This window comes from Lepisosteus oculatus, chromosome 1 (genome assembly GCF_040954835.1).
Source record: "Lepisosteus oculatus isolate fLepOcu1 chromosome 1, fLepOcu1.hap2, whole genome shotgun sequence".
NCBI classification, from domain to species: Eukaryota; Metazoa; Chordata; class Actinopteri; order Semionotiformes; family Lepisosteidae; genus Lepisosteus; species Lepisosteus oculatus.
Window position 1 is genome coordinate 27,987,110 of NC_090696.1, and position 26,824 is coordinate 28,013,933.

At 35.9% G+C, this 26,824-nt stretch overlaps 1 protein-coding gene across 12 annotated transcripts in view; it reads left to right on the forward strand.

Annotated features, from left to right (window-relative positions):
• Nucleotides 1-26,824, forward strand: part of inpp4b (inositol polyphosphate-4-phosphatase type II B) — a 406,779-nt gene that overhangs the window by 315,682 nt on the left and 64,273 nt on the right. For all 12 annotated transcript variants that reach the window (XM_069188912.1, XM_069188926.1, XM_069188909.1 and 9 more), the window contains 3 exons: nt 3,281-3,411; nt 21,881-21,985; nt 26,178-26,286. In XM_069188912.1, the coding sequence (XP_069045013.1) occupies nt 3,281-3,411; nt 21,881-21,985; nt 26,178-26,286 (345 nt within the window). The remainder of the gene's footprint in view (nt 1-3,280; nt 3,412-21,880; nt 21,986-26,177; nt 26,287-26,824) is intronic.

The following is a 26,824-nucleotide window of genomic DNA, read 5'->3' on the forward strand; positions in this document are numbered from 1 at the left end:
TTCAGAGGACTGGGGGAGTCCATCCCAGAAACTCCTGTCAAGTGTGAATTATATTTAAGCCTACTTAGAAGGTAGGAGCACCAGTGACACTCTGGTATAATAAGTAAAAAATATCTATCTGTTGATGATGGTGATGGACATACTGTATAAGAACTAAACTTTTGTGTTAAAGTATGTTCCCACACCAGTAAGAGATTCTACACAGCAACAGTCTTACACACTAGTGGTGCGCAGGAATGTGTTTTGATTTTTAGGAGCACAAAGCTGATACTTTTCAATCTATATTTACAGTATGTGAGGATTTTTTAATTGTTCTGTATGCAAATTTGCAAACAATTAAAGGAACTCAGGCTTTTACTAATAACGTTATCAGAAGTGTTTTCTAAACTGTTTGAAAGTAAAACCCACCTGGACTTGTCAGATAAGCTCCCATTTATGTTAATCCACTTGGTATAAACCTTTCGCTGTTCTTCAATCCTTCAGAAAAAGCCATAGGTTGCCCAAGGGCATCATCTTTTTCGCAATTCTATAAAATATCATTCATTTACCCTTAACGTGAATGAAATAGTGTTTTCAGAGGTTGCAAGACTGAGTGAAATGTAAGAGAAACGTGGATCTGAGATTTATCTAAGCTAGGGTTTCTGTACTTAAATGACAGTTTATTAGCCAACTTGTAGAATGAAATTGTTTTTAAAAATGCCTTTTAAAATCCTTTCACAATAGTCAGTAACATAACTTGAAGATTAATTTTTGATTGTGGAATGACTCCAGTGGTGTCATGTTCAGCTTAGAGAGTACTGCTTTTTGATTCAGCATCCTGCTGTGATATACACAAGACATTTACTGTGCCTGTGGGCGATAAAGAGAAAAGGAAAGAGGGAATATTTCTGGCTGGATTCACCCTAGCTATTATTATTCAGCATTAGACAAATCAGCTATAAGTAAGAAGAAGGAAAACTTAATATATCTGCTATTTTCAGATGCCAGTTATTAGGAAGTGTACATTTCCTGTTAGTTTTACATCTATTTTATACTGTAGATCAGTGTAATCCTGATGGTACTGAGACAAGTATGTTGAGGTCCATTTAAAACAATGTATAAGAAAATAATGTGTATGAAAGTAATGCTGTAGTTGCCATCAAAATTAAATTCAATAACATTAAAACAGCTTATCTGTATTTACTGTTATTTAAAAGTGCCAAAAGTAGTGTTATAATCCATGGGTAAAGATAATGGAATAATGTGCATGTGATAACAGCTTTCAGTGTTTTAACTCTAATTCTCATGCTTCCTAAAATGCATTCATTACAGGCTTAGTAAACTGATCATCAGTATTATATCAAATAATTGTACTGATTATAACTGATGATTGGGTTATTTTAACAGACATTAGTTTTACTGCTGTACATGGAAAATAAATATTGAATTTTGACAAAAGAGTAGCATTTTGCTTGGAACCTACAAATATAGCACATTAAGTTTGTCAAGATTGATAATGAATCACAAGGTATTGGATGTCATTTAAATATCTTGTGTTTTTAAGTAATGTTTGATAGGCACGAGACATTTCAAACACTTAAGTTTAATCAATAGCTATGGTTAGTTTACATATTATATAGATCGAGTACTGTATTTATACTTGGGAAAACTTTACTGTACAGTTTCTAAACTGTAAAATTATTATTGCTTCTTGTACAGAACACATTGTATTAATGTTTTGAAAAGTATTGAAAACAAATGTATGATATACAGTACATTTACCAGTCACTATACATTTGAATCTTAACAGGTTTAATCAACCCTTGACTAGCATGTTAATTTTTTAGGCTAAATGGAATGAGATTGAATGATTGCTAATGTAGAATGTTTTTTTTCTATCACATCTGAGAGAGGTTGGACAAGCTCATGCAATCGTCAACTCCTATTGCAAGGTCTAACTCCTTACTGAGAAATGATCAGACAAGGATGAATATATGGCATTGTAATAGAAACAAGAAACAGTGAGTTACATCCCTAGTACGAGCTTTCCCTCTACAAACAATATTCTCTTTACATCCTGCATTGATCGCTTGACACTAATGGCAGCATACTGTGCATGGTACCTTCTGGTCACTGAATGCTAGATGACAGGATGAAAGACACTGCTGAATATCAAGGTGACTGCCACAGACAAAAGGACATTTTTTGTAGTTCAGAATGCAAGAGGAACAAAATTCATTTCTGTAGTGGTTTAAGACAACTTTTAAGAGAAATACTGTACTTTGTCAGCTTGAGGGCAGGCTTTATTTCCTAAAGGTTTGTGTTTGGTGGAGAATGCTTCATTTGTCAAACACAGCATTCCTTCTTAATACCAGTAGTCAAATAGAAACTGTCACCATGAACACAGGAAACGGTTCATTTGGAACAAATTGGAGTTGTATGCTAATTGTACACATAATGCATTGAATAAAATAAAATATAACAATGAAATCAATCACTGCGTTAGGTTCATTTTTTTTCTCATTAAACTAACTTTCATAGGCTGTTGGTGTCAATTCTGTCTTATAGTGTCTAAATTAATATGAATGAGTGAGCTAACAGTTCATTGATTTAAATGGATTCCCATTGTCAGTGTATTAAAAAGGTATCTTTCTTAAGGGTTTTTAAGTAATGCCTCCTGAAAGTGAAAACAAAATGTCTGAATCATTACATTATTCTTCCATTGAATAAAAAGGTGAATAGTTGTGGAAAGTAATTTTTCCCCAGAAAATCAGGGCTTTGTTTTCAATTGAAAGTTAACAAAGACTTGATATTAAAAAAATCAAATGAGAAAACATTTGTGTTTGATTTGGATAAACATTCGCACATTTGTTTATATCAGTTAATATCAGGCAGGCGTTTAGAGGGGATTATCATTACACAGCGGAAAACATTTTTTCTTGTATGTTCATATCCTTTTTTGCTAAATATTCGAGTGGATATTTATGTTAATTGCTTAATTGTAATTCCAAATATGCAGCTGACTGTGTCTCAAGATCACAAGCCGTATCAGCAATGAGCTTATTATCACTATTGCTTTCGCCTGAAGTGTAAAGAGTTACTACAGGCTATCGACAGCATCAGCATGTGTCTTCCAGGCACACCTGGGTGTATTTATTCCTAAAACTAAGGCTAGGGGGTATAAATCAACCCAGCTAACCTGCCATTCTTTACTGTAAACTTTATTCTTCTCCTTTGCGTGTTTATCTTGTGTAATGCAATATTGAGGTTCAGTTTGTTCTCTCCTCCCTCTTTCCTGCAGGATACAGGAGTTAAAAGACCTGGGTGACCTTTCTCCTCACTGGGAAAATCTCCGTAAGGAAGTGATCAGTCATTATGGTCAGATGATCAGTAGCTACCAGGAAACTCTCACTGAAATGAGCAAGCTAACAGGTACTGTACGTTTTCTACTTTGAATTTTTATGAAGTCATGGGAAACAAAGTCCTTTCTCATAGCTGTTCACTCCAAAATGTGATTTTCCTGTTTAAATGGAGAAGAGACATTCATTGAGCAGCTTATTAGATCCCTTGATAGGTCTTGTCGGGTTAACTTTAGAGTTTCTTGACACTGTTTCACTCATGTACAGTATCTGTGCAAATGTCAAGCAGGAGAATTATTTTAGGCTTGTTCTTGTCTCGTACCTTAAAATCTCTATCTCTCTCTCCAATTCCTGAGTTTCTGTTGCAGGCTAAAATGCCCTGGTATTGTTGATTTGAGTTTTTAATTTAATTTTGCAAGACATTTTTAATATTAGAAAGCAACAACAAGTTCATTTTTAGGGACCTTCAATTCTTGGTTCTACCAGTTGTCGATGCACAGTTGTGATGATGATTTTCAAAAAAATGTGTTGTAGACTGCATTGAACTAGCTGATACTGTAAATGCCAGAATTTTGCTTCAGTGGAGTGCTGATTGTTCATATTTACAACACCTTCCTATCCCTCTTCTGCATGATGTAAATATGTGATCTCTCCATTTGGATTGACTACCACTACAGCTGTATGAAAGTAAGAGATAAGGTAAAGTGACTTGGCCCAGTGACAATGCAGGATATTATGTAGCTGGACTTGGTATGAGACTAAGTAGCACTTTCTTGTCCAGGAGACTAAACATCATTCACTTTGAGAGACTGGCTTCCTTAAGTGTGATGATTGTAGGGAAAAACAACAGCTTTGCATTTGTTGAGCTCGTCTCTCTCTTTACTTATGACACTGTCTAGAGAGAAAGTGTTTTTAGCTGATTTGTGACACAAAAGAACATTTTAGTAAACTAGCAAAAGTGAAAATTAAATTTTAATAAATATAAGCTGGAGCGGCATGGTGGCATAATGGTCAGCAGTGGTACCTTTGGTGCAGCCCTGGGTTTAGTGCTGCACGTGGGGTTTGTCTGCTTGGAGTTTGTTTGTTCTCCTTGTGTTCTAGTGGGTTTGTCCCACGCGCTCTGGTTTCGTCCCACCGTCCAAAGAGATACTGGTAGGTTAAGTGGCTTCTGAGAAAACTGGCCCTGGTGTGAGTATGTGTAAGTCTTTGTTTGTGTTTGTGTCTGCCCTGCAGTGGACTGCTTTCCTGGGTGTACCCTGCCTTGCACCCATTGCCCACTGGGATAGGCTCTAACTCTGCTGTGACCCTCTATTGGATAAAGCAGAAAATAAAAGGATGGAAATGTAGGCTATGCATTTAAATCATTTTGCTAGTAAAGTATACTAATAGCAAATGCTAGCCATCAGGGGGTTATAAAGGAGCAAGTAATAGGTTTATTCCATGCTGAAAAGAGAAGAAAGAAAACACAATGTTTTGGCCGTGGGGCCTTTTTCAGGTGTGAGAAAGACAGAGCTGTATGCAAAGGCAATGTAGCGGGAGAACAAAAGCTGGTAGAGAGGAGGAGCGAAAGGCGGGAGCAGGGCACAGAAAGAGAGGCCAATCAAGAGGTGTGAAGTCAGGATAGGTGAAGAGAAGTGTGAAATGAAACCTACATTATATAAAGAGAATTTAGAAGAAAAATAGTCTGTCTACTAAGAGAAGAGAACATTAAGTTACCCTACTTAATGTTCTGCAACCACTCCCAACCCAGAGAAAAGACAAACTGGTATACAGTACCAATACTAGGAAACACTGGCCTCCACAACTGAACTTGTTGGATAATAATTGGCAGAGTACAATTTCACATAATAGCTGCCAATGAAGCATTCATAAATCTTTATAACTCTCAGTTTCAGAAACAGTTTCATCCTAGTGTACAGTCCACACTGATGTCTAATAATCCTCTGCTGTTTGTGATAATTTCATTGTGGAATGTTCACAGTGAGTAATCAATTTTTAATAGACTCAACAAAGATTTAGTGTGAATGTCACTGTTCTTCTGAGATTAGTAATAAAACATTTTCTTCTTTTCAGCATTGCATTCTCCTTACAGTTACCATAGACTACCCAAGGTTCTACTGTGCTACAACATTGTCTGTCTTCTCTCAGACAATAGAGCCATATCTTGAAAATGTGTTGTGCGTTATCATCATCATCATCATCAGTAAACACCTAATTGAGTACAATGGTTCTGTTTCATCTCTGGTTTCTGATAGCATGATAATAAGACTACAGTGATTAATCTTTGTGAGTTGAAACCCCAAATCTGTCTTTACCCATATTCAAATACACATTTGAGAATTAAAATCAGTTCCTGCACACACTTTATTATTTCATCTCTTAGTTTTGAGTTTTACACAGTATAGTGTTTTTAGGTTTTCAGGGTCTTAATGTATTTATCCTTATGAGGGCATGCTCAGTTGTTTCTACCTTTTCTTTTTCATGTGGAAGTTCTCCAAATCACATTATGCAGAACACATGCTCTCAGTTTATTTTCCCTTCTTCCCTGTCTTTCAATTTAATAAAAATGAAGGTCACCTTGGCTGTAGACACCAGTTAACATTATCCTTTAACTGGATTAATTGGTGCAGAGGGATTGAGCAAAGTTGGAAAGGTGTGTAAAATTTCCTCTGTCATTTTCTTTTCAGTAAACCCAGGTTGTTAGAATTATGAGGATTTTCTAATCATTTGAAACCCAGAGCTGCTTTGAGAGTATTATACTAATACGTGTTGCTCATGTACATGTCATTTGACTTTGTAGTGCTCTTAGATGACAAATCACAATTCAGTTCCAGCCCTGCTTTTGCTCACTCACTTTGTTCATGTAACAAACATCTACCTGTATTCTGCAGCTTACTCTTCTTATTTTCTTACATGACTTGCATACGTTGTATTGCACTTACATTGTATTGAAACATAAATTATATTTTATGGACAGAACAAGCAATAAATACATGCTTTAATTCACTGCTATACTATTATTAATAACTGGCCCTTTCAGCGGCATATTATTTCAGTCGAAAATTCACTAAGACATTGGTTCCCAATACTGGGCCTGGTGACCCACACACCTGCTGGTTTTCATTCCAAGCCACCTTAGTAAGATAATTGAAGCCTTCAGGGATCTAAGAAGTTGCTACATTGGTACTGTATATTTGCATTTTGTTTCTTGTCACTGGTTTTGGATTATATTTCTCTTAAAAAATACAATGGATAAATCTCCAACATGTTTAAGAGCTGGGAACAAACAGTTCAGATTAATCTTATTATTAGCAAGTCAGTGAAGGGTTTGATTGAGTAACTGAAGACTTGGCTAGAACACAAACAACAGGTGTGTTGCCATTTTGCCTTGTCAAGGGTGACCTTGTCAAACAGATCTGGTCCTGAACTGAAGTGTAAATGTCCTAGAAATGTCAAATTGGTACCCTTTTATGAGGTGAAGAGAAGATATTGTTGATAGCATTTTCTGAATCATTTTACTTACTTTTTCATTTTACATACTAAGAAGTAATAAAAAGTCCTATTAAGAGGGGTAAACCAGATAATAAGACCCCTGATCATTTTTGTCACCACTTTGAATTAAAGATACCTTTTTGAATATTTTTGTATGTACTGTATAAAAAGATGTCAGCATTGGTTTTTATTAGGAACAAGTAATAGGTTTATTCCATGCTGAAGAAAGAAAACACAACATTTCAGCTATGGAGCCTTCTTCAGGTGTGAGAAAGACAGGGCAGTAAGCAAAGGTAATGTAGCAGGAGAACAAAAGCTGGGAGAGAGGAGGAGCAAGGGGCGGGAGCAGGGGACAGAAAGAGAGGCCAATCAAGAGGTGTGAAGTCAGGATAGGTGAAGAGAGGTATGAAATGAAACCCACAATGAATAGAGAGAATTTAGAAGAAAAGTAGTCTGTCGTTAAGAGAAGGGGGAAGGTGTGATCCTAGCTGCAGGATAATTTTGGTTTCTGTAGTCTTTCTGATGTATGAGTTCAGAAAACCATCTTTGAGAACACAGACGGAAAGATTAGAATGGTCGTGGCCGTCAGAGGTGAAATGAGAAACAATTGGCTTGGAGAGATCTTTAATCTTCACAGCCCTAACATGCTCTTGAAGCGGTTTCCGAGTCTCCTTCCTGCTTCTCCAATGTAGATGGCTGGGCATTTACTGCAAGAGATACAGCAAATAAGGTTGCTGGAGGTACAAGATGCCATCTGGAGTGATCTGGAATTGTCCTGAGGGGCCTTGAATGAGTGTGGTGTTAGATGTGTACTTGCAGGTGATATAGCCAGCTCCGTTGCAAGGGAAAGTGCCTGGTGTTGATGATTGCTAAGGGCACTCAAGGGAGCTGTGAACAAGAAGGTTATGCAGATTAGGTGGTCGGTGATATGAGATGATGGGGCGGTCAGAAAAGAGGGCCCCAATGGAGGGATCATCCTGTAGGATGGAAAAGTTGTAGTTAATAGCCCTGGGGATAGGACGTGTGTTGGGGTGGTAGGGAAGCACCAAAGGAATGCAGTTGTTATGGCGGGGGTTCCTGATTGAGTTGATGGTCCGAGGGGTGTCTTTGGCTCGGGCAAGGGCCCTGTCAATAACACTGCTATGGTATCCTCTGTTGGTGAAAAAGGAGTACATTTTGAGGGCTTGGTTCTGGAAATCGATGTCGTCGCCAATTGTTTTTATTAGGTGTCAGTGTCTCCTTCACAGAATGTAGTTTTTAACTGCATGTGATCCGAACACTGTACATGGACAAAAAAGATAAGTTTCCGAATTTGCCACACACATTAAGGAATTCTGTGAAGTAATATCCGTACTGCACATCAACTATAGTATTAGCATCATTCTTGTAGACTTCCTTCATCTGGATGTCATTACTTACACCACGTTTACAAGTGATCATTAAAATTATAGTAATACATTTAGGGCGGTGCATACCATGCCTAAATAGCAAATTGTAAAATTAACAATTTAAACATGTTGATCTAAAAATAGTGCAGTACTTTTATCAGCTATAATGCAATATACAGTATGTGACAAAGTAATTCAGATCAGTACTCAAAACTGGCCCCTTTTTGTTTTTTACATGTTTATTTGATTTTAAATATATGTTCTTAAAGCCACCATCTGTAATATATTTTGATCATTAAAATCTAAAATACCATTAACTGTTTCCTCATTTCTATATATGCACAAATACTAATAATTCTCTATACTTTAATTAAAAATTAAAATTTGATCAGTGTTATACAGTGTATCTCATTTGGAGATGTGGGAGCAACTTGGTAACAACTTTCTGTCTCAACAATGTAATCATTGTATTGAATTATATTGTTACTAGTATGCATGCACTATGATTAGATCAGGAAAGCACCAATGGGTTACAAAATGGCAAATTAAAAAACAGAGGTCCAGTTCAGGCTCCATTAATTGCATGCAATCCCCTTCTCAGAAAAAAAATACGGTATAACCACGTTACATTTTAAAACGGTGTCTAAGCTATGAATTTTCTATGTCTTTATAACATAAAATGTTATATTATCAAGAAATATGAGACTAAGAAAAAACAGATTCAATTAAACTACTGTTTCAGTAACATCTAACACAACGCAAGTTTCACTTATCGATTTTCTTTGAGCAGTAAAGGGTTGAATTCGGCATGCAGAGCAGAATCTTCGTATACCGCAGTGCGCTTTCTGCTGACGTGAATTTTGATGCATATTCTAGATGGCTGCATCTGTGAAACCAGGAAGACTAGAAGACATCAATTCTTGGTAGCTCTAACAGTCTGTTACCTTGTATCCCGTTTTAGCATGAAGCATGGCAGGCACAGAGAGTACAATAATTTGACTAACCCCGCTTTCAACTCATGAAGATGAAAAAACTTTGTGACTGATGTGTGAATTTAGGATATTTATGTTCTTTGCATATTGTATCAGTGATTCCTTTCTAATGCATCATCCTTTCTCTTGGTTGGAATTTCAACCTTTTAAGTTAGAACAGCTGCCAAAACTGTGCAGTATAACTCTAAGTTAAATATTACTAAGATTCCTTCTTATTACTGTTGCAGTACATCCAGTTTTGTCCAGTGATAATTATGTGGCCCTGGTGCTTTTCTAAATAATAAGGGTCAATTTCATTAAAATAAAGCAAATTTGTTATTAATAAGGGGCACAGTGGTTAGCCTCACAATGCTGGGCCCTGGGTTCCATTTCAGTCCTGGGATGCTATCTATGTAGAGTTTGTACTGTTTGTTCTCCACGTGTTTGCATGAGTTTCATCCAAGTGCTCTGTTTTCCTCCCAATCTCCGAATACATACTGGTAAGTTTATCGGCTTCTGGGAAAACTGGTCCTGGTGCAAGTGTGTGTCTGTCTGCCCTGAGATGGACTGGCATCCCTTCCAGGGTGTGACCTGCCTTTTGCTTGTTGCTTTTTGGGATTGGCTTAGCAGTTAGAAGATAGATGGATAGATGTTATTGATAAGACTCACAGGTGTTTCAGCACTGTTTCAAAGAACATGTTCAAGCCAGTTATTTTTCTAAACTGCATAATGATAAATAATTAACTGAAGACAGCAGGGAACCAATGTGTGATTGTTTGTAAAAGACTAAAATGGGATTTGGAAAAAGATTTGGATTTTACAGACTGTGAAACATCCTGGGAGTCTTCAAACAGAACAATGTTGCCCGAGGTCTGAGTATCAAACAAGACTCTTCCTTAATCTGATCAGCATTATCTAAGATTATGATACCAAATGCAAGGAATGAAGAGGCTTGCCTTGTTTTGTGATTATTTATTTTATGGAACTAGCCACTAAGATTCCAGAAACATTTTCATATCTCCCGTCCTGTTGAATTTACTAGAATTGCACTGACCTTTTTTTTAATTAAAGGAAATCATGAACATGCTTGAAGCTAGACGTACATTTATAAAACAAAATCTCACACAAGCTATTGACTGAGGACAATCCTCTTTGCATCGATCTAACCCCTGCACCCGAATTCTTAAGTAATTTGATTTTACCTTGTTTTGTATACCAAGCATGCCCCGAAGCACATTTCATATTCGGTATACAGCAGCTATTGTTCTTCTACTTTGGCTCCATCTTCTGAAGAATTAGAAGGGAGAACTAAAGCTAATGAGCTCAGAAATTTGTGAGATGCTTTTTTTCTTTTAAGGAAGTGATTTTCTCCATTTAACAACACAGACAGAGCTTTTTGATACGTGCTGAGGGACAATCTTTTAATTTAATGGATGCACAATACATTTATAGTTGTTTTTTATTTTTTATCCATCCTGAAATTGGTGTGATGGTTTGCACTGATGAAGCTACTGGTGGGTTTTCTGCTAATTCCAGATGTTGCCCACCTTGGCCCCTGTGGTGTTTTCTCCAGATGGCATCCAGTCCAGGGTGTACAGCGTCTTACTTCTTCCCAGTTACTTACTCCGTTGTTATTCTTCACCCTCTAAAGATGAAGTGATTACTGGTGGTTTGACACAAAAGTATTATTCCTGAAGCTGTAATACTAAATATAGGAAACCCAGGAGACCAGTCTTTGAAAGTTTTTCATGGTCTGAGATATGGGAAAAAGCCATTCACGATTTGTTATTCTTTTGGTGACATGTTCATTGACAGTTTTAAATCATTCCTAAAGCCAACAACATTTCAGACCATTTTCTGTTGGCTTTGGTTATGGAAAGATATTGCCACATGATTAAGTAAATTACTGCAGTTCTTCAGAGTTGTCATTACTTTTCAGTGGTTTTTCTTTTCGCACAATTGGATCACAATTTGTTTCATTTTTATAGAAATCTAGGTAGGGTCCTGTTTATATGCACTTCTAAAAAAACATAGATAAAATACAAATCTGAAGTAAAAAACATGTCATACTATAAAATAAGATAGATAGATACTTTATTGATCCCGTGAGGGAAATTGCAGTGCAACAGCAGCTTAACACACACAACACAGCCACAGTGTAACAATTATATAATAATAGTACAATACATACAATACAATACAAGAGTTACTCACAGTCCGGACACACAAGAGGAAACTAGAACAGAACAGTACACAGAAAATCGTATCACACATATGAATATAAATATAGATGTAACCATAGATATAAATATAAATATAAATGTATTGCATAACATAATTTTATAATCAAATAAAATTAGAGTAAAACTCAATTAATGCATTAAAATATATTATAAAACGTAAGCGTTCAAGTGACTTTTATAACTTTTAGCTTGTTGAAAAGTCATCTTAAAAACAACCACCATCACAGACATTTTGACCATTTTACGCAATAAGATGTTCAGTTGTGAAGTCGTACAAAAGAAGAATCTATCACTCCTTGTGTAGAGCCTGGTCTCATAGTTTGAAGCATGCAAAGATGAATAAGCAGATCTCAGGTAAAGTGGCAAACTATACTCTGACAACATCTTTAACATATCTGGGAGTTAGACTGTTCAATTCCATTTTTGTTAGTCAGAGAATCTTAGAATCTGTTTTAAGATCTAAAATTTCTAAATCTGAGCTTTTACAGGAAGCCACAGTGTACACAGGATAGGAGCTATAAGCTGAGGCAGCATAGTTTCTTTTAGCACCAGTAAGAAAGGATCTAGAGTAGTTGAATCTTGATAACTTGATGATAATTATTAATTTTTTAGCATCAAATAGATGAAAGACTTTGTTCGGGCAGTGCTATGCAGTTAAAAAATAACACTTCTAACATGGGCTTCAAGTGACATTCCAAGATAAAAAATAACACCAAAGGCTTCTAACCTTGGTCATGGGTTTGATATAAGAGCTGTCAACAACAACATTGAAATCACTGATGTAGGACAGATGATGTTGGGTCATCTTCAGAATTATGTCTGAGTTTAAGAAACTTCTATTACAGTACATCTATACCCTAATATCAGTTAGACAGTATTTCAAAATGGCATCGGTAGTATCTGATTTATATTTTATTTAATGTTATCAACATACTGTAGCTGTGAAACTGAAGTCTGTGGTAGCAAGTGAGAGTCAATATCCATCCATCCATTTTCTAGACACGTACTGTAATCCAGTTCGGGGTCGCGGGGGAGCCGGAGCCTATCCTGGCAAACAAAAGGTGTAAGAACACCAGGGCCAGTCTTCCCAAAAGCCAGTTAACCAGATCACCTGGTCAATAACCCATACGAACACAGGAAGAACACACAAACTCCACACAGATAGCGATCCAGAAATTGAACACAGGGCCCCAGCTCTATGAGGAAGCGATGCTAACCACTGTGTCACCATGCATTGCCAACATATACAGTAAAGGCCCAGCAGATAAACCTACAGAACATCCTGGGTAACTGCAACATCTTCAGATTGAAAACAAACAAGATTTACGAATTGTCTCCTATTAACTAAATGGGATCCTAACCATTATAAGGTATGAACTATTATTCCTAAATAGTTTTCTGCACAATCCAGAAAATCAAAAGTTGTTCTCAAGTTCAGAAGGAAAATAATTTAAAAGAAAGTGACCCAGATTCAGAAACTATCAGCAAGTCTTTAACTACTTTCACAAGATTATTCCACAGCTCATTATATGCAAGATAAGATTGCAATTGAGGGGCAGCCAGGCGTTCCCGAGTTTTTGTCATCTTTGTCCCTGTTTTTAGTCTTGACCAGGTTTAACACAGGTGTGATTGCAGCAGACTTTAATCATGTCAATGCAAGTCCGGATATCAATTAATGAGGTTAGTAAGGGATGGACAAAGAGCACAGAAACTAGATCTGAGTAGGGGTATAGAAAAGGAGCCTGAATTTTAGCTACTGACTAATCAGATAAATCGCATGTCAGTTGTACAATGAGAAAAACTCCATTCTGTAACAGAAGGTGAGAAAATGTGATAAGATTGTAGAAAGGGAGGTTAGAAGATAATATTGGGTAAAAATTGCATGAAAGTGTTAATAGCTGAGCAATAGGAAGGGAAAAGCTTGATAGGCATTTTGTTGATGGTGGAGCATATGACTGTGTAACTTAACAGCTGATCTATACTTACTGTAAGCCCATAATTGAAGGTGAGCGACTTCCTACATACAGTAATTGCCTTTTAAAGCATTTTTTAGCAAATTAAAAGTATTTGCAAACCAAGATTTCTTAAGTGCAATGAAAAGCCCATACAGTATATCTCATTTATATTTAATGGGAAAATCATTCATCTTATACACCATTCAAATTGTAGAACATTCCCATTTCTAAATCATTGAGCTTTATTTGAACAATTTGAATCATACAGTACATGATATAAAAAGTCATCATGATTAAAGATTCTATAGCAGTTTTGCCCCAAACTTTGTTTATATATTAAATAAAATTAAGTCTTGATCATTCTTTATTTTAAGTGGCATTTGATTAATTCCTCTTATCCTTTTAAAAAGACAGTTGGCATTTACACAGAGCACAGATCACACAAAATCCTTTTTAATTTTAAATAAAAAGTGCATATTTAAATTAGACATTAGTGATTCTGTTCAGTTTTTTTAATTCTAACATAAAAAAGTAAGAATGGATAGAGAAGAGAGTTGACCATTGACATTACCTATCTCATCCGGTAGCTATTGATCTAAGGATCTCATCCAGCTGCTACTGAAGTGATGGTATCGCCTTCAACATCATGGCTGGTTATATTGGTTCTAGATACCGTACAAAGAAGTGCTCAGTTAAAATGCACTTCTCCATAGTTTCCAATTGTGCCCTCTAGTTTGTGTATCGCTGTTGATGCATAGTATTGAGTTTGTCAAGGCCTTTGATGATTTTAAAGATACATAAAGCAGATATATCTTTAGTTTGCTCTGTTCAAGCCTAAAAGGTCTCATTTCTTTTAATTTGTCATTCCTTTAATCCCAGGAAGCTTTATAGTTTCCTTTAGACGGATTCTAGAGCCAGTACTTTTTCATGCCAGCATTAAGCTATTTCTTTTTTTTAATAGAATAAAAAATAGTAACGTCTTATTAAAGATCAGATAAATGAAATGAATAAGTCTGAGAGAAGAAGTGCATCAACACAGTTCTGAATTTGTATTTTAATTGTAACATGTATTAGTGGATTAGACATTTTCTAATTGGGGGTCAGAAATAATTTTCTTGTTTTGCATGAATTAAACAAAGACACAAGGCACTACAAATATAACCTACTTGTGCTGAATAGCGTAGGCAAAATAAAGTTTTTTATTCTTTAATTTTTCTTAGTTTGATGATGGAACATCCTCTGTTACTAGTCTATAGATAGATAGATACTTTATTGATCCCATGAGGGAAATTGCAGTGCAACAGCAGCTTTACACAGACAACACAGCCACAGTGTAGCGAATGATACAATAATGATAATAGTACAATACATACAATACAACCAGTACAGTGAGGGGTGCACTAAAAGAGTTACTTACAGTCCAGACACAAAAAGAACAAACTAGAACAGAACAGAACAGTACGGAGAAAAATCATATCACACATATGAATGTAAATATAGATATAGATATAAATATAAATGTATTGCACGGGTCCCTAAAATATATTGCACAAAAAACGGTTGTAAACAGGAAAAGAAAGAGAACAGATGTAGCAGTAGATGTGTTCAGTCCAGAAACAGGTCACTGTCAATGTTGCCTCTGCCCAGACGCAAGGTGGATGCGTTGTACAGTATTATGGCAGAAGGCAAGAATGACCTCCTGTAGCGCTCCCTGTTGCACCATGGATGAATCAGTCTATTCCTGAACGTGTTCTTCATTTCTACAAGCATGTCATAGAGGGGATGGGAGACGTTGTCCATGATGGCCTCTAGTTTGGACACCATTCTCCTCTCAGCCACTGCCTCCAAGGGGTCCAGGTCAGACACAATGACAGAGCTTGCTCTCCTGATGAGCTTGTTCAGCCTTTTAGAATCCACTGCTCTAATCCCAAGGCCCCAGCATACCACTGCGTAGAAAATGGCGCTCGCTACCTACTGATAGAACATATGTAGAATCTTACTACATACATTGAAGGACCTGAGCCTCCTCAAGAAGTAAAGTCGGCTCTGTCTTATAGATGGCCTCGATGTTCTTAGACCATTCCAGTCTATCGTTAATGTGGACTCCCAGGTACTTGTAGGAGTCCACCATCTCCACGCCACTCCCATGGATGTAGACAGGAGTAGGTTTGACCTTTTTCCTCCTGACATCTACCACCAGTTCCTTGTTTTTGTTACATTCAGTTCCAAGTGGTTCTCCCCACATATACAATTACAATCCACTAAAATACAATTTCAGTGGAAACAAAGGCAATAATGCATGTGCATAATACATTTACAATACATGTACATTTCAATAGAAATTCAGATGTTATTTGCAGAACATAGAGTTAACTGACAGTGCCGTGAAAAAGTATCCTATTATTGCGTATTTGTCACACTGGATGTTTTCAGATCTTTAGACAAAATCTAGTATTAAATAAAGGGAAGCTGGGTGAACACTTTTTTATTATTTTTATTTCATTTATTTAATAAATAAAGTTATCCAACACCCATATCCCCCATGTGAAAAAATAATTGCCCCCTTAATACTTAACACTTAATAACTGGTTCCACCACCTTTAACTGCAATGACAAACGCTTCCTATAATTCTTCCTGCCACAGCATCTCTATTGGGTTTAGGTCTGGACTCTGTCCAGGCCACTCCAAAACTTTAATTTAGCTTCTTTTCAGCCATTCTGATGTGGACTTGCTTTTGTGTTTTGGATCATTGTCTTTCTGCATAACCCAACTACGCTTCAGCTTCAGCTCACGAACAGATGAACAGACATTCTCCTCAAGAATTTTCTGATACAGAGCAGAATTCATGGTTCCTTCAATTATGGCAAATCGTCCAGGTTCTGAGGCAGTAAAGCATCCCCACACCAAATCAAATCAAAATCAAATCAAAGTTTATTTATCAAATGCACAACAATACGGCGTGCAGTAGTAGTTGCTGGCAATGAAATGTCTTTTTCTGCGAGCTCACAAAAATTACAAGAATCACAAAAATTCACAAAAACACAAAAATCACAAAATTGAGGTTACATTTTTGAAATTGAATAAAACTCAATGTGAGTAGAGCTGTTATGTGTCCATGGTGTATGTAATATATACATAGTGCAGTTATGCTGAATATAGTGAGTGAATATACACCATCACACTATCACCACCATGTCTGGCTGTGGGTATGATGTTCTTACTGCATTTGCTTTACACAAGACATAATGAGACCCATGTCATCCAAAAAGTTCCACTTTTGGCTCATGTGTCCATAGAATATCCTACCAAAAAGCTTGGGAATCATCCAGGTGCTTCTTGGCAAATGAGAGGTGAGCATTTATGTTCTTCTTGGTTAGCAGTGGTTTCTGCCCACTTTTGCCCAGTCTCTTTCTGATTGTGGAGTCATGAACACTGCAAGAGAAGCTTGCAGTTGGATGTTTTTTTAGGATTACTGGATGATTTTATGCTGCTCCCTTGGAGAACTTTTGGCAGGCCGGTCCTGGGAAGATTCACTACTGTTCTAAGTGTTCTCCATTTGGAGATTATGGCTCTCACTGTGGTTTGGTGGACTGTAACCCCAGACTGATAGATATCAACAACTTTTTTTCTGATCACTTCAGAAATTTCCTTTGATTGTGGTATAATGTGCTTGTTGAATATTTGTGCAGACAACTTGACCTTGATGGTAAGGGTAAAAATAAGTGAGGTTTATATTGAGCAGGGCTGGCTGTTATTTGTTCACTCATGTTCCCTTTATCTAATGTTAGATTTTGTTTGAAGACGTGGAAAATTCTGTGTCATTAATGTTCAATAATAGAGGAAATCAGTAGGGGTCAAATACTTTTTCATGGCACTGTAGATTTAATTTGAACCTTTCTTTCTTATTTAGTTCTGACTTTAAAAATATTTTTCTAGTTACAAGATGCCTTTTTTCATATAATTTCCTAACGGTGTTTTAAAATTTCAGAATAACATTGTCGTGAACTGAGTGCACTACAAAGATTTTTAGTTGCTTTTAAAAAGACAAATAGGTTAGACTTCATCCAGAATTGCTTTCAAAGTGCAATATTGCCTGTAACTGCTGTTTCTGTAATGACGCAAAACTATACACCATAATCTGCAGCATTCTTTAGGCTGAGAAATTTATGATACAGGAAGTCAATCCATTTTGACCAAACCACAAAGTACAACAATTATTTGTATAATCCATACTTAAAATATTCATGTGCTGAACTCAAGCTGTTAATGGGGATAGAATTCCTCAGATAGGCTAACAAGAGTCTTCAGACAGGTTTATCCAGGGAACAGATGGGAGCACAGAAAGGCCATTCTGTCTGGGAGTGCAAAGCTCGGAATAATAGAGGGTTACATGTACTATAAACATACTATACTATAAACATTGTTTCTAAGTCACGTTTAGTACACTAATGCATACACAAATATTTAAACCTATCGTAATACAGTAGGCTAAAGTTGTATAAATTCTGCATACAAATGATAAAGCATACTAGCAAGGTATGATTTGCAATATGTTATATACTAATTTAATATACTGTATATATAATATTAGTATACTGTATATTTTTTGCTTTAAAAAGTTTTTAGCTATTTTGTTATTTTATCATTCTTGACAATTGATAAGAAAACTCATTTTACAGTGATGACCTGGAGACCCATTCTATTCAACAGGGCATTTACTGGAACAAATCCAGTGAAGTACCTTATTTAAGCATACAGCAGTAGTGCCCCGCCCAAGATTTGCACTAATTACAATAGGCATTAAAATGCAACAAGACAATGTATTCCCACACACAGCAAGGGCTATAGCACTATACACTTCAACTGTTACCCCAGGCACTGGAACTCACACCATTGAATTTTTGTCTGTTTCCGTACAATGAAAGAAGCTTTTCTGAGATCTGAGCTTCATTGGTGATGAGACCAATTGGTGTTACAGGAAGGGCTCTTGGACTAGGTTTCATCGTTTCCTCATTTGGGCATCTATAACCTTGTATGAAGCATTGACATATGTGTACCGACGTGCAGAGGGATTTCTGTGACATGTATTTGATGGATAATTCACATAACGTGGCAATTTATGCTGATGCATATACTGTACATTTATCATGTAAAGAGGTTTGTTAACTTCTAATTCATTAGATACACATTAATGGCATTTGTATAGATTTAATAAAGGGCACATACACAGGAAGCTAAACAAATCTTTGGATTTTAAATTTCTGTAACAAACCTTTTATACTCAAGCATTAAAAGTGTTAGGAATGCTGGCTACTGCCACAACAGCACATCTGATCTGTAACCCAAACACACACTTACTCAGCATCTTCTGGCACACCTGCTCTGTCACACTTCAGTTCTTTCTCATCCCACAGAAAGCAGCTCGTTATCATAATGAATCGTTCTCATTCTCTTTACTGTGGACCCCCCTCCTAAGGAGAGCTAAAAAAAAATCATGAGGAGGGGGTGCCATTATTTTTGCCAGGCTGAGTTCAATACAAACATTCAATCACACACATCTCTTGCAAGTGTGTTTGGAGATATTCTTCTGTACCTTTGTATCAATCCTAATCAAGAGTATGCTAAGCAAAAGAAGAAATGCTATATTAAGAAGCAGCAAAAATGTTCAAGAAGTGGCTTGATTTTCTGGTAAAATTGCAGGCACACAAATATATGTCTTATTAAATGATAGTAGTAATAAAGATGGTAATAGAAATATTAATTATAATATTTTAGTACAGTATGTTCCTTTTTTAAAATTAGTTCATATAATTGAAAACAACAAAATAGAGCCTTCTATTGCACTTGATTTACACAGGAAATTACTGTTGTGATCACGTCATTCTGAATTCTGTTCAGTGTCACAGAAATAATTGTCAAGATTGTCAGGATTGTTCCTGGGTAAATTATAAAACTAATGGACTAATTTGACTAATAGAATCAGGGAACAACAGATTGAGTTAGATAACATGTTCTTACGTTCTTTTGAGTTGTCTGAGTGTTTTCAGAAACTGAAAGAAAAATGGTTTTGGAAGAATTGCTGTGGTCATAGCCTGTGTATGTGATGCATAGAATAAGTGTCAGGCAGTTCTCCACAGCAAATAGAATCTAAAATCTAGTAATAATATTTTACGGTTCCTGATCATATTCAGACTGACCCCTGAAGCCAAAATCATCATTAGGCTGGTTTCACATATTTGCAGCACTTTACAAATTCCTAAAATGCAATCATATACATACAGTACAATAGCATATATTAATTCAATTTCTTTGTCTCTTTCTTTCTTCTTGTAAGTGCCTTAAAAAGTATTGCAAAGGAATATTATACAGCTCATGGTATGAAAACAATTAGTCAAGTTTAGAAGTTTACATTTTAAAATGTACAATATTGTATATAACAGCGTGCACTTTACTTTTTTATGAGATAGTCCCCCTTTATTAAACTGCAGTGTACTTTTAGTTCTGTTAGTGACTTGACACAGATTTTGATGTATGTTCAATCTAAAGCAAAACTGCAGCCTTCAGTGGGTCCCTGGGAGTTCTGGGATGGCATGTCTGTTTTCCTTTTGTGTACCAAGAAACACCGCTTTCCAAAAAGTGGCAAAACCGGCTTTCCTTACACCCAGAGACCACCTGGGTAAACAGATGGGAATTTGGTCTTGTAGATTCGTCTTCTCTGCCTGCATCTGCTGTATGACCCGAAATTTGTTTTGTGTGACACACATACAGGACTTGATTGAATGAAAAGAAAATTGCCTTACAATCATGGCATCTTCTAATGGCGCTTCCACTCGACGTTATTAGCCTGGTTTTATTCAGCCCGTGCTTTCGGCGCCTGCCTCCTGTGAAGGTCTCAGATTTTGGATAGATCAATGTTGAAAGGAAGTGAATTATTTCGGCTTACTCGTCAGCCATCGCAATGTAGATAGTTTCCTCCACTCTGTCTCTATTTTTACAACTCAGCTCGGGGATAACAGAGAGTTAGGTGCCCTTAGACATTGTTTTGTATGGTTTACACTGACCCCCATCTGCAATTCCAAAGGTCAACATATAGGCTGAAACCACAGTAACACCCTGTGTTTGAATTCTTGTAAAAAACCCAGCATTGTATATGTGTTCTGTAGTTTGACAAAAGTGAAGGATTTGGGAACAGGAGAGATATACTTATTATTCTTTATACTCTATAGAATGTGTTTTCTGCAATGAATTATATTCATAATTAATATCAATGAGTTGACACACGATATTTTCATGGGGTAATCGTTTATATTCAAGTTTTATAATTGTTGGAATGCTTTTGTATTTTAAGACGGAAGAAAATAACTTATGCCCCTAATCTTTATTTTCAGTTAAAGTAATATGTGAATAAAATGGATAAAAATCAATGACATTTGAGGAAAATGCACCATATCTCTGAAAAACATTCAGTTCAGAAAATATTATTGAATGTACACTGGAGATGTGCAACACACATTTGGGAATGGATTTTATTCATGCATATACTGCAGTGTGTTTTGGAAGTTGTGTCCTTCTTATAGAGTGTCATTTTTAAAATATATGTGTGTTTCTTTTGAGTATTGCTGAAGCAATAAGTCAATGCATTATAAACACTCAGATGGCGATTACTGTAAGCTATAAACAAAGTCTCTTCTTTTTCTCTTTAAAATTTCTAATTGGGTGTTTAATACGTAGCAGGTGGCACATGTTGTAAGTGCAATAAAATCCTTTGCTTAAAGGATTATAAGGTATGTTAGTAATTCATTGTGGGGTCTCTTTGAGAATTAACTTTTGTTTTAATTATGTGAAAAAAAGAATAGAATGGAACAGAGAACCACTCGAAAGTCTTGTACAGTACTTAAGTGCTACTGAAATTGTGGGTAATTCTTCAAGAAGAAACTTTTTTTTTCTTGGCTTGATAGCAGTATGTATTTGTTAAATATATTGGGAGATGGCAGATCAACAGCAGTGTTTGTCCTTGGCGTTAAAATAATTACTGCAGACTGATCTTTTCCCATTTTTCAGATTCAGATAAGAAATGTTTACTCTTATTATGTATACTTTGTGAAACTGTGTAAGCAATAATACTGTGTAATGTATCCTTCAGTTAAGCAATAACATACTGTGTGGTCAGTGGTAATTGAACATGAAGTAACACAAAGCTAATCTAAAAATTTTACTCAGACCTTTTTTTTTAGCTTTTCCTTACAGTCTTACAAGGACAAATGAAAAATGACAAACAAAACCAGTGTTGTGCTCAGAACAATGCGGGTATGATGGGTAATGAAACATTGCATTTTGCTGTTCTGCCAGAAGAACTATTGCTCATGTCTTACAGCAATGCCAAGAGGATCCTCCTGGCAGGGCAAGAGACTGACTGCTTTCTCTGTAATGAGCAAGAGAATTGAAAAAAATAACACATTTCAGTTTGGTCTTTTTCTTTCTTCTTTTTAAAGGGTCATCTTTCAAACCAAGCTGCAGTAAAGCGGACAAATACTTAGAATTCATCCCCATTAATCTACACACTCAAAGAATGCAGGTTAGCTGCCCAAGGAAAACGGGTATGTAAACACAACTTGTCAATTTTGTGCACCTTAAAGTCTTCTTTCCCAACAGGTTTGTTGCCAGTTCCCTAAGTACAGAGTGCCAGCCTTTATATCAGTCATGAGATACAGGAAACTGTCATCTCAACCTAGAACCATCAAGCCCCCATGGAAAGTAACAAGGACTGACAGTTCTGGGGTTCAGGTCTCCAGGGTTACTGCATGGTGTTTTCTTATGCTCTAATTGTCCTGGTGCAAAGTCAGCCAGTCTAATATAGTTAGCAAGAGGTCATCAGGGAGCTGACAGGTGAACATTAACACAGGTAGACAGGAACACAATGCACTAATTAAGCCTGGTAGTGTTTACTGAAACAGTGTAGGGTATTGCTTTTCCCTAGCTCTACTATTTCAGAAAGCAGAACTGTCAGATTTTATCATATCATCTAGCTGTTAGCATCCTTTGCAAAAGTTATTTAGATATTTGTGGTTTGATTGATAGAAGAAGAAAAAATATGGGCCTTGAAACCAAGCTCTACTGTGATCATTGATGTTGATAAAAAAACAGCAATTATCTCAAGCTATAATCACCTAGACAATTTCTGAAGAAGTTAACTTAAAAAAGTTTTGTCATTTGGGCTTTGTCTTTTATTATATATTATGTTATGTTACTGTACACTCTGCAAGAATGTAAATTTAAATGTAAAATCTACAAGAGGGCAAATTTAAAGCTTCATAAATATTTAGCTTTTGTTACCATAAAGCATGCTGAAATAAATATAAATAATACATTTATCTGTATCATCAATTCATTTTAATGTTTTTATTCTGTAGTCAAGCGTATAAACGATGATTTACGACAGAAACATGTTATTTAATAGAGTTTGAGCTGTTCTAATAAGCCTGTTGAATAGCCACTGTATTTGCTTTAAATATCCAATTATTTTTTTCTTTTATTTATAATATCACATTACATTCAATTAATCCAACACAGCCCATAAACTTATTTTGATTTTCTTCTAAGTCATGAAAATGAGTGATTATGTTTCTGCATGATTTCATCTGTTTTGTTTGAATGTACTCCAGTTAAAATGTGAACCATAAGCCTTTTTCTAGCTGCTGGAAGATGATGATTTAGTTGTAATTCCTATCCATTTTCCTCCTTTGACAGACATGCAAGGCAACATTAAAGCAACTCTTACATGCAATGCTTGACTCATCACGGTAGAAAGGAAAACAATGTTTAAAACCCTTTCAGTGTTCATTTTGACATTGTAATGAATAGATTGTTCTGTTTTGAAGGACTTTGGAATCATTCAGTTGTTAATTCTTCTAAATTATCACAATATCAGTTATCCATTCCTCCCTTAAGAGAGATAATATCTTAGCTGCTGTCAGTATTCACTTTTACCAAACTAAGATGAAGAAAGAGCTACTATTCAGTACATGAATGATTGAAATGTATCATCTTTATTTCTTTGTTACCATATTCTGAAGTGTTAGATCCATTTTTAACTGCAGTACCAGGGGGTAGATAAGAAATGTGAAGTCACTACTGAAGGAATACAGTATTTAAAGTTATTACAGCATAGAAAGTAAATGGCTCTATAGGAATAGAAATTGCAGCTTTTTAATTTATATCACTCTGTCCCATGTGTATAAAACAAACATCTTTCCATGTTCTTTTAAGTCCATATTTAATCAGCATCTTTTGCTGGTGTCTTTAAATATTTAAACTAGGCTTGAGAGAACATTCACTGAAATAAGAGACTGTTCTGAAAATAACCAACCTTATCATCTCTTCACATTAGGTATCAGTAGTACAAGTGTTCTGATCAAGTTTCTTACAACCCTTTTCTCCGGGTATTCTAAAACACATTAAACCTTTTCAAAAAGAAATATTACTATTGTTTATGGAATGTATTTTCTTCTGCAGAAAAGTCAAGGAAAACAGTAAAAATAAATCCAGTTAAAATTTTGTTAACTCCCATTTTTTTAATACAATTTTCATGCACTACTGCTTTAAGCTCAAGTAGCTTTGAATGTACAGTACTAATTGCTAGATATCAACAATAAATTCACTTACACAACTATCACTTTTGCTCTTTGACTGCAGCTACTGTACAAATACTTATATACTTATACATTTTTTCACTTCTTTTCAGTTTAAAATTTTTGGTGTTTATTTTAATATTTATTTGTCTAATGCTTGTATTCAAAACAGCATTAATGTAGCTTGTTATTTTACTGGAGAATTTCAGGTGAAGTACCTTTCTGAATGGTACCTACATGGTTACTTATCTGAAATTTGGACCTGTAATCTTCCACAGATTAGCTCCACAGTGCATCCCTATTTTATACTATAATATAGTCATTTTAACAGGATCTAACTCGTTTTAAAATGCAATTAGCTGTCATCTCATATTCCCTAGATCCCAGATTAGCAAAACAAACGCATGAAGTGAAAAAAGGGTAGTAATAGCTGTGCTCTAGCTCTGCAGGACTGAAGTATGAGTTAAATGGGGTCTGGGGATAGTGATATATATCACATGTACAGTAAACTTGCTGAATGACTGATAAGATATTCGGTGCCTGTGATGATAGCTTTCTTGGCCACCCACATCTCATTATCTATTTCTCTTTTCTTCTTTGCTAACATAATTGCAAGGCACTTATGAACATTTTTAAAGTTATCCTTTTGAGATTGTATAAAACCCTGTAGTTACAGTTTTTATCAACTCATAATGGTTAAATCTCTGAGGAAACTTTGGAAGAGTTTGGGGAATTTATAGGTGTATGTAAATGTATCTTTACAAAGTTACCCCCTTTCAAAATAGATCTGTACCATCATTAAACAGGGCCACTGTGATTGGACAGAAGCAGGGAATCACAGGGAGGCCAGTGTACAAGAGGCTGTTACAGTAAAATTGCCAAGGGTGTCTGCTTGTTGTATGGGCAAAACAGACTCATTAAAGGTGCAGACTGATTCCTGGCCAAGACTCTGACTAAATGTGCCACTTGAGAAAAAATAAGCTTGTCTTGTGGGACCTAGCCAATGGGACCTATGATAATTTGAGGCTTGTTTTCTAAGGTTACTACTAAAACTCAAATGAAGGAGTGTCTAATCTAGCCAGTCTCACTTAAAATGAGAGACAGAATAAGACCACGTTGACATCCTCTTAAGGGAAATGAGGCGATAGATTCTACTGTGAATTAAAAATAAACACCTTGGAAAATGTTTTTGTGTGTAGATTTCCTGGTGTTTTTGAATTGGTGAGCGGTTTGCAACAAACTCAATTCTGCAAAATATTTGGAATATAATTTAGCAAGAAGATGTCACAGTATACTGTATGTGAATTGTGTGTATCTCAGCCCTGTGAAAACAACGCATTAATCAATTCCCCCATTCATTTGCAACATGCCATGACTGATGATTGCAGAGAAGAACTAGCCACTTGGGGTGGTGAATGCTGCAATATCGTAGCAGTTGGTTGCACACTGGCTTAATATTCACCCAACAGCCATTTCTCATTTGTTAGAATATGTTAGGGTCACTGGTATGTTATTGATCGCCCTTATTGGGACATACATCACCACAGCATGACAAAACCATCTTCAGCATCTTTCCAACTGGTTTCAATAATCCATATCTACTGCAAATAGAGCAACCTGGCAGAATATGGTGCTATAGGCCTTATCATGTTCAGATCCTTGCACATGAACATTGCACATTGCCCGGTTTATAAATGCCAGTGAGATTTCAACTCTGTTGTTGAATGGGTTTGTTGGAGGAGGAGTAATGGCATGGGGTGAGTAATGCTAAATCTGATCAGAACTGGGTGTGAAAAAACATCCTCAAATACAGACCAGCAAAGTTCCATTGTTTAAAAATATATTTTTTAATAATAAAAATATAAGATCTTACAAGGTTATTTTGTCTTTGTGAGAACACTTAGTATGTGTTTGTGGTAAAACTATCAATACGAGAACTGTGACATTTAAACAAATGCATGTAAACAAGTGCCACCTTGTTAGGGTTTTTATAAAGTACCTGCCAAACATTTGCTTAACATGCTGACTGCTTTGATAAGGAATAATACTTCAGTCTCCTGATGCTTGCCATCATGATGATTAACTAGACTTGAACAAGGTATGTGAGATGTTTACAAAGGCATGTCTTAAGTCTTTATCAGCACACTTGCCTCTTTTTCAGATGCAGCTTATGATGTCATTACTGTTGGAGCCCCTGCGGCCCATTTTCAGGGATTTAAAAATGGAGGTCTTCAGAGACTGCTAAGCAGATTTGAAGCAGAAAAAAAGAAGTGAGTAAATCAAATGTAACCTATTTTATTTGCATTACAAATGCAGTTATCATTTTAATGGTCTTTTGCTTAGAACATGTGTGCTTCTTTTCATGACAGATCTTCCTTTGTGCTTTTCTGCATCATGTACATCCAGAATGTCTAGATATTATCTGAAATATTTTTCAGTTCATACTTTTAACCACCGAGAAATTGTAACGACAGAATAAGAGAGCAGCATATTTTCTAAATCATTAGAAATATCTTTGCAAGTACATACAGTAATGAACAATGGAGGACAAATGCGCCTTGGTTTGCTCCGATATACTAAAGTTTCAAAACCAAAGGAATATATCACTCAATGTAAAAACAATGACATCCAAGCAAACTGATCAAACTTTTGTTTATTAGACTGCTGTCCTAAATCAGAATTACTTTGATTGTATTGTTGGTGTCAACATAAAAGTATCTTTTGTGTCAGTGTATCATCTGCTAACTATGCTATTTTTTCTATAAAATTGTCAATGTAATAATATTAGGTGCTGTGCTTATATTTTGA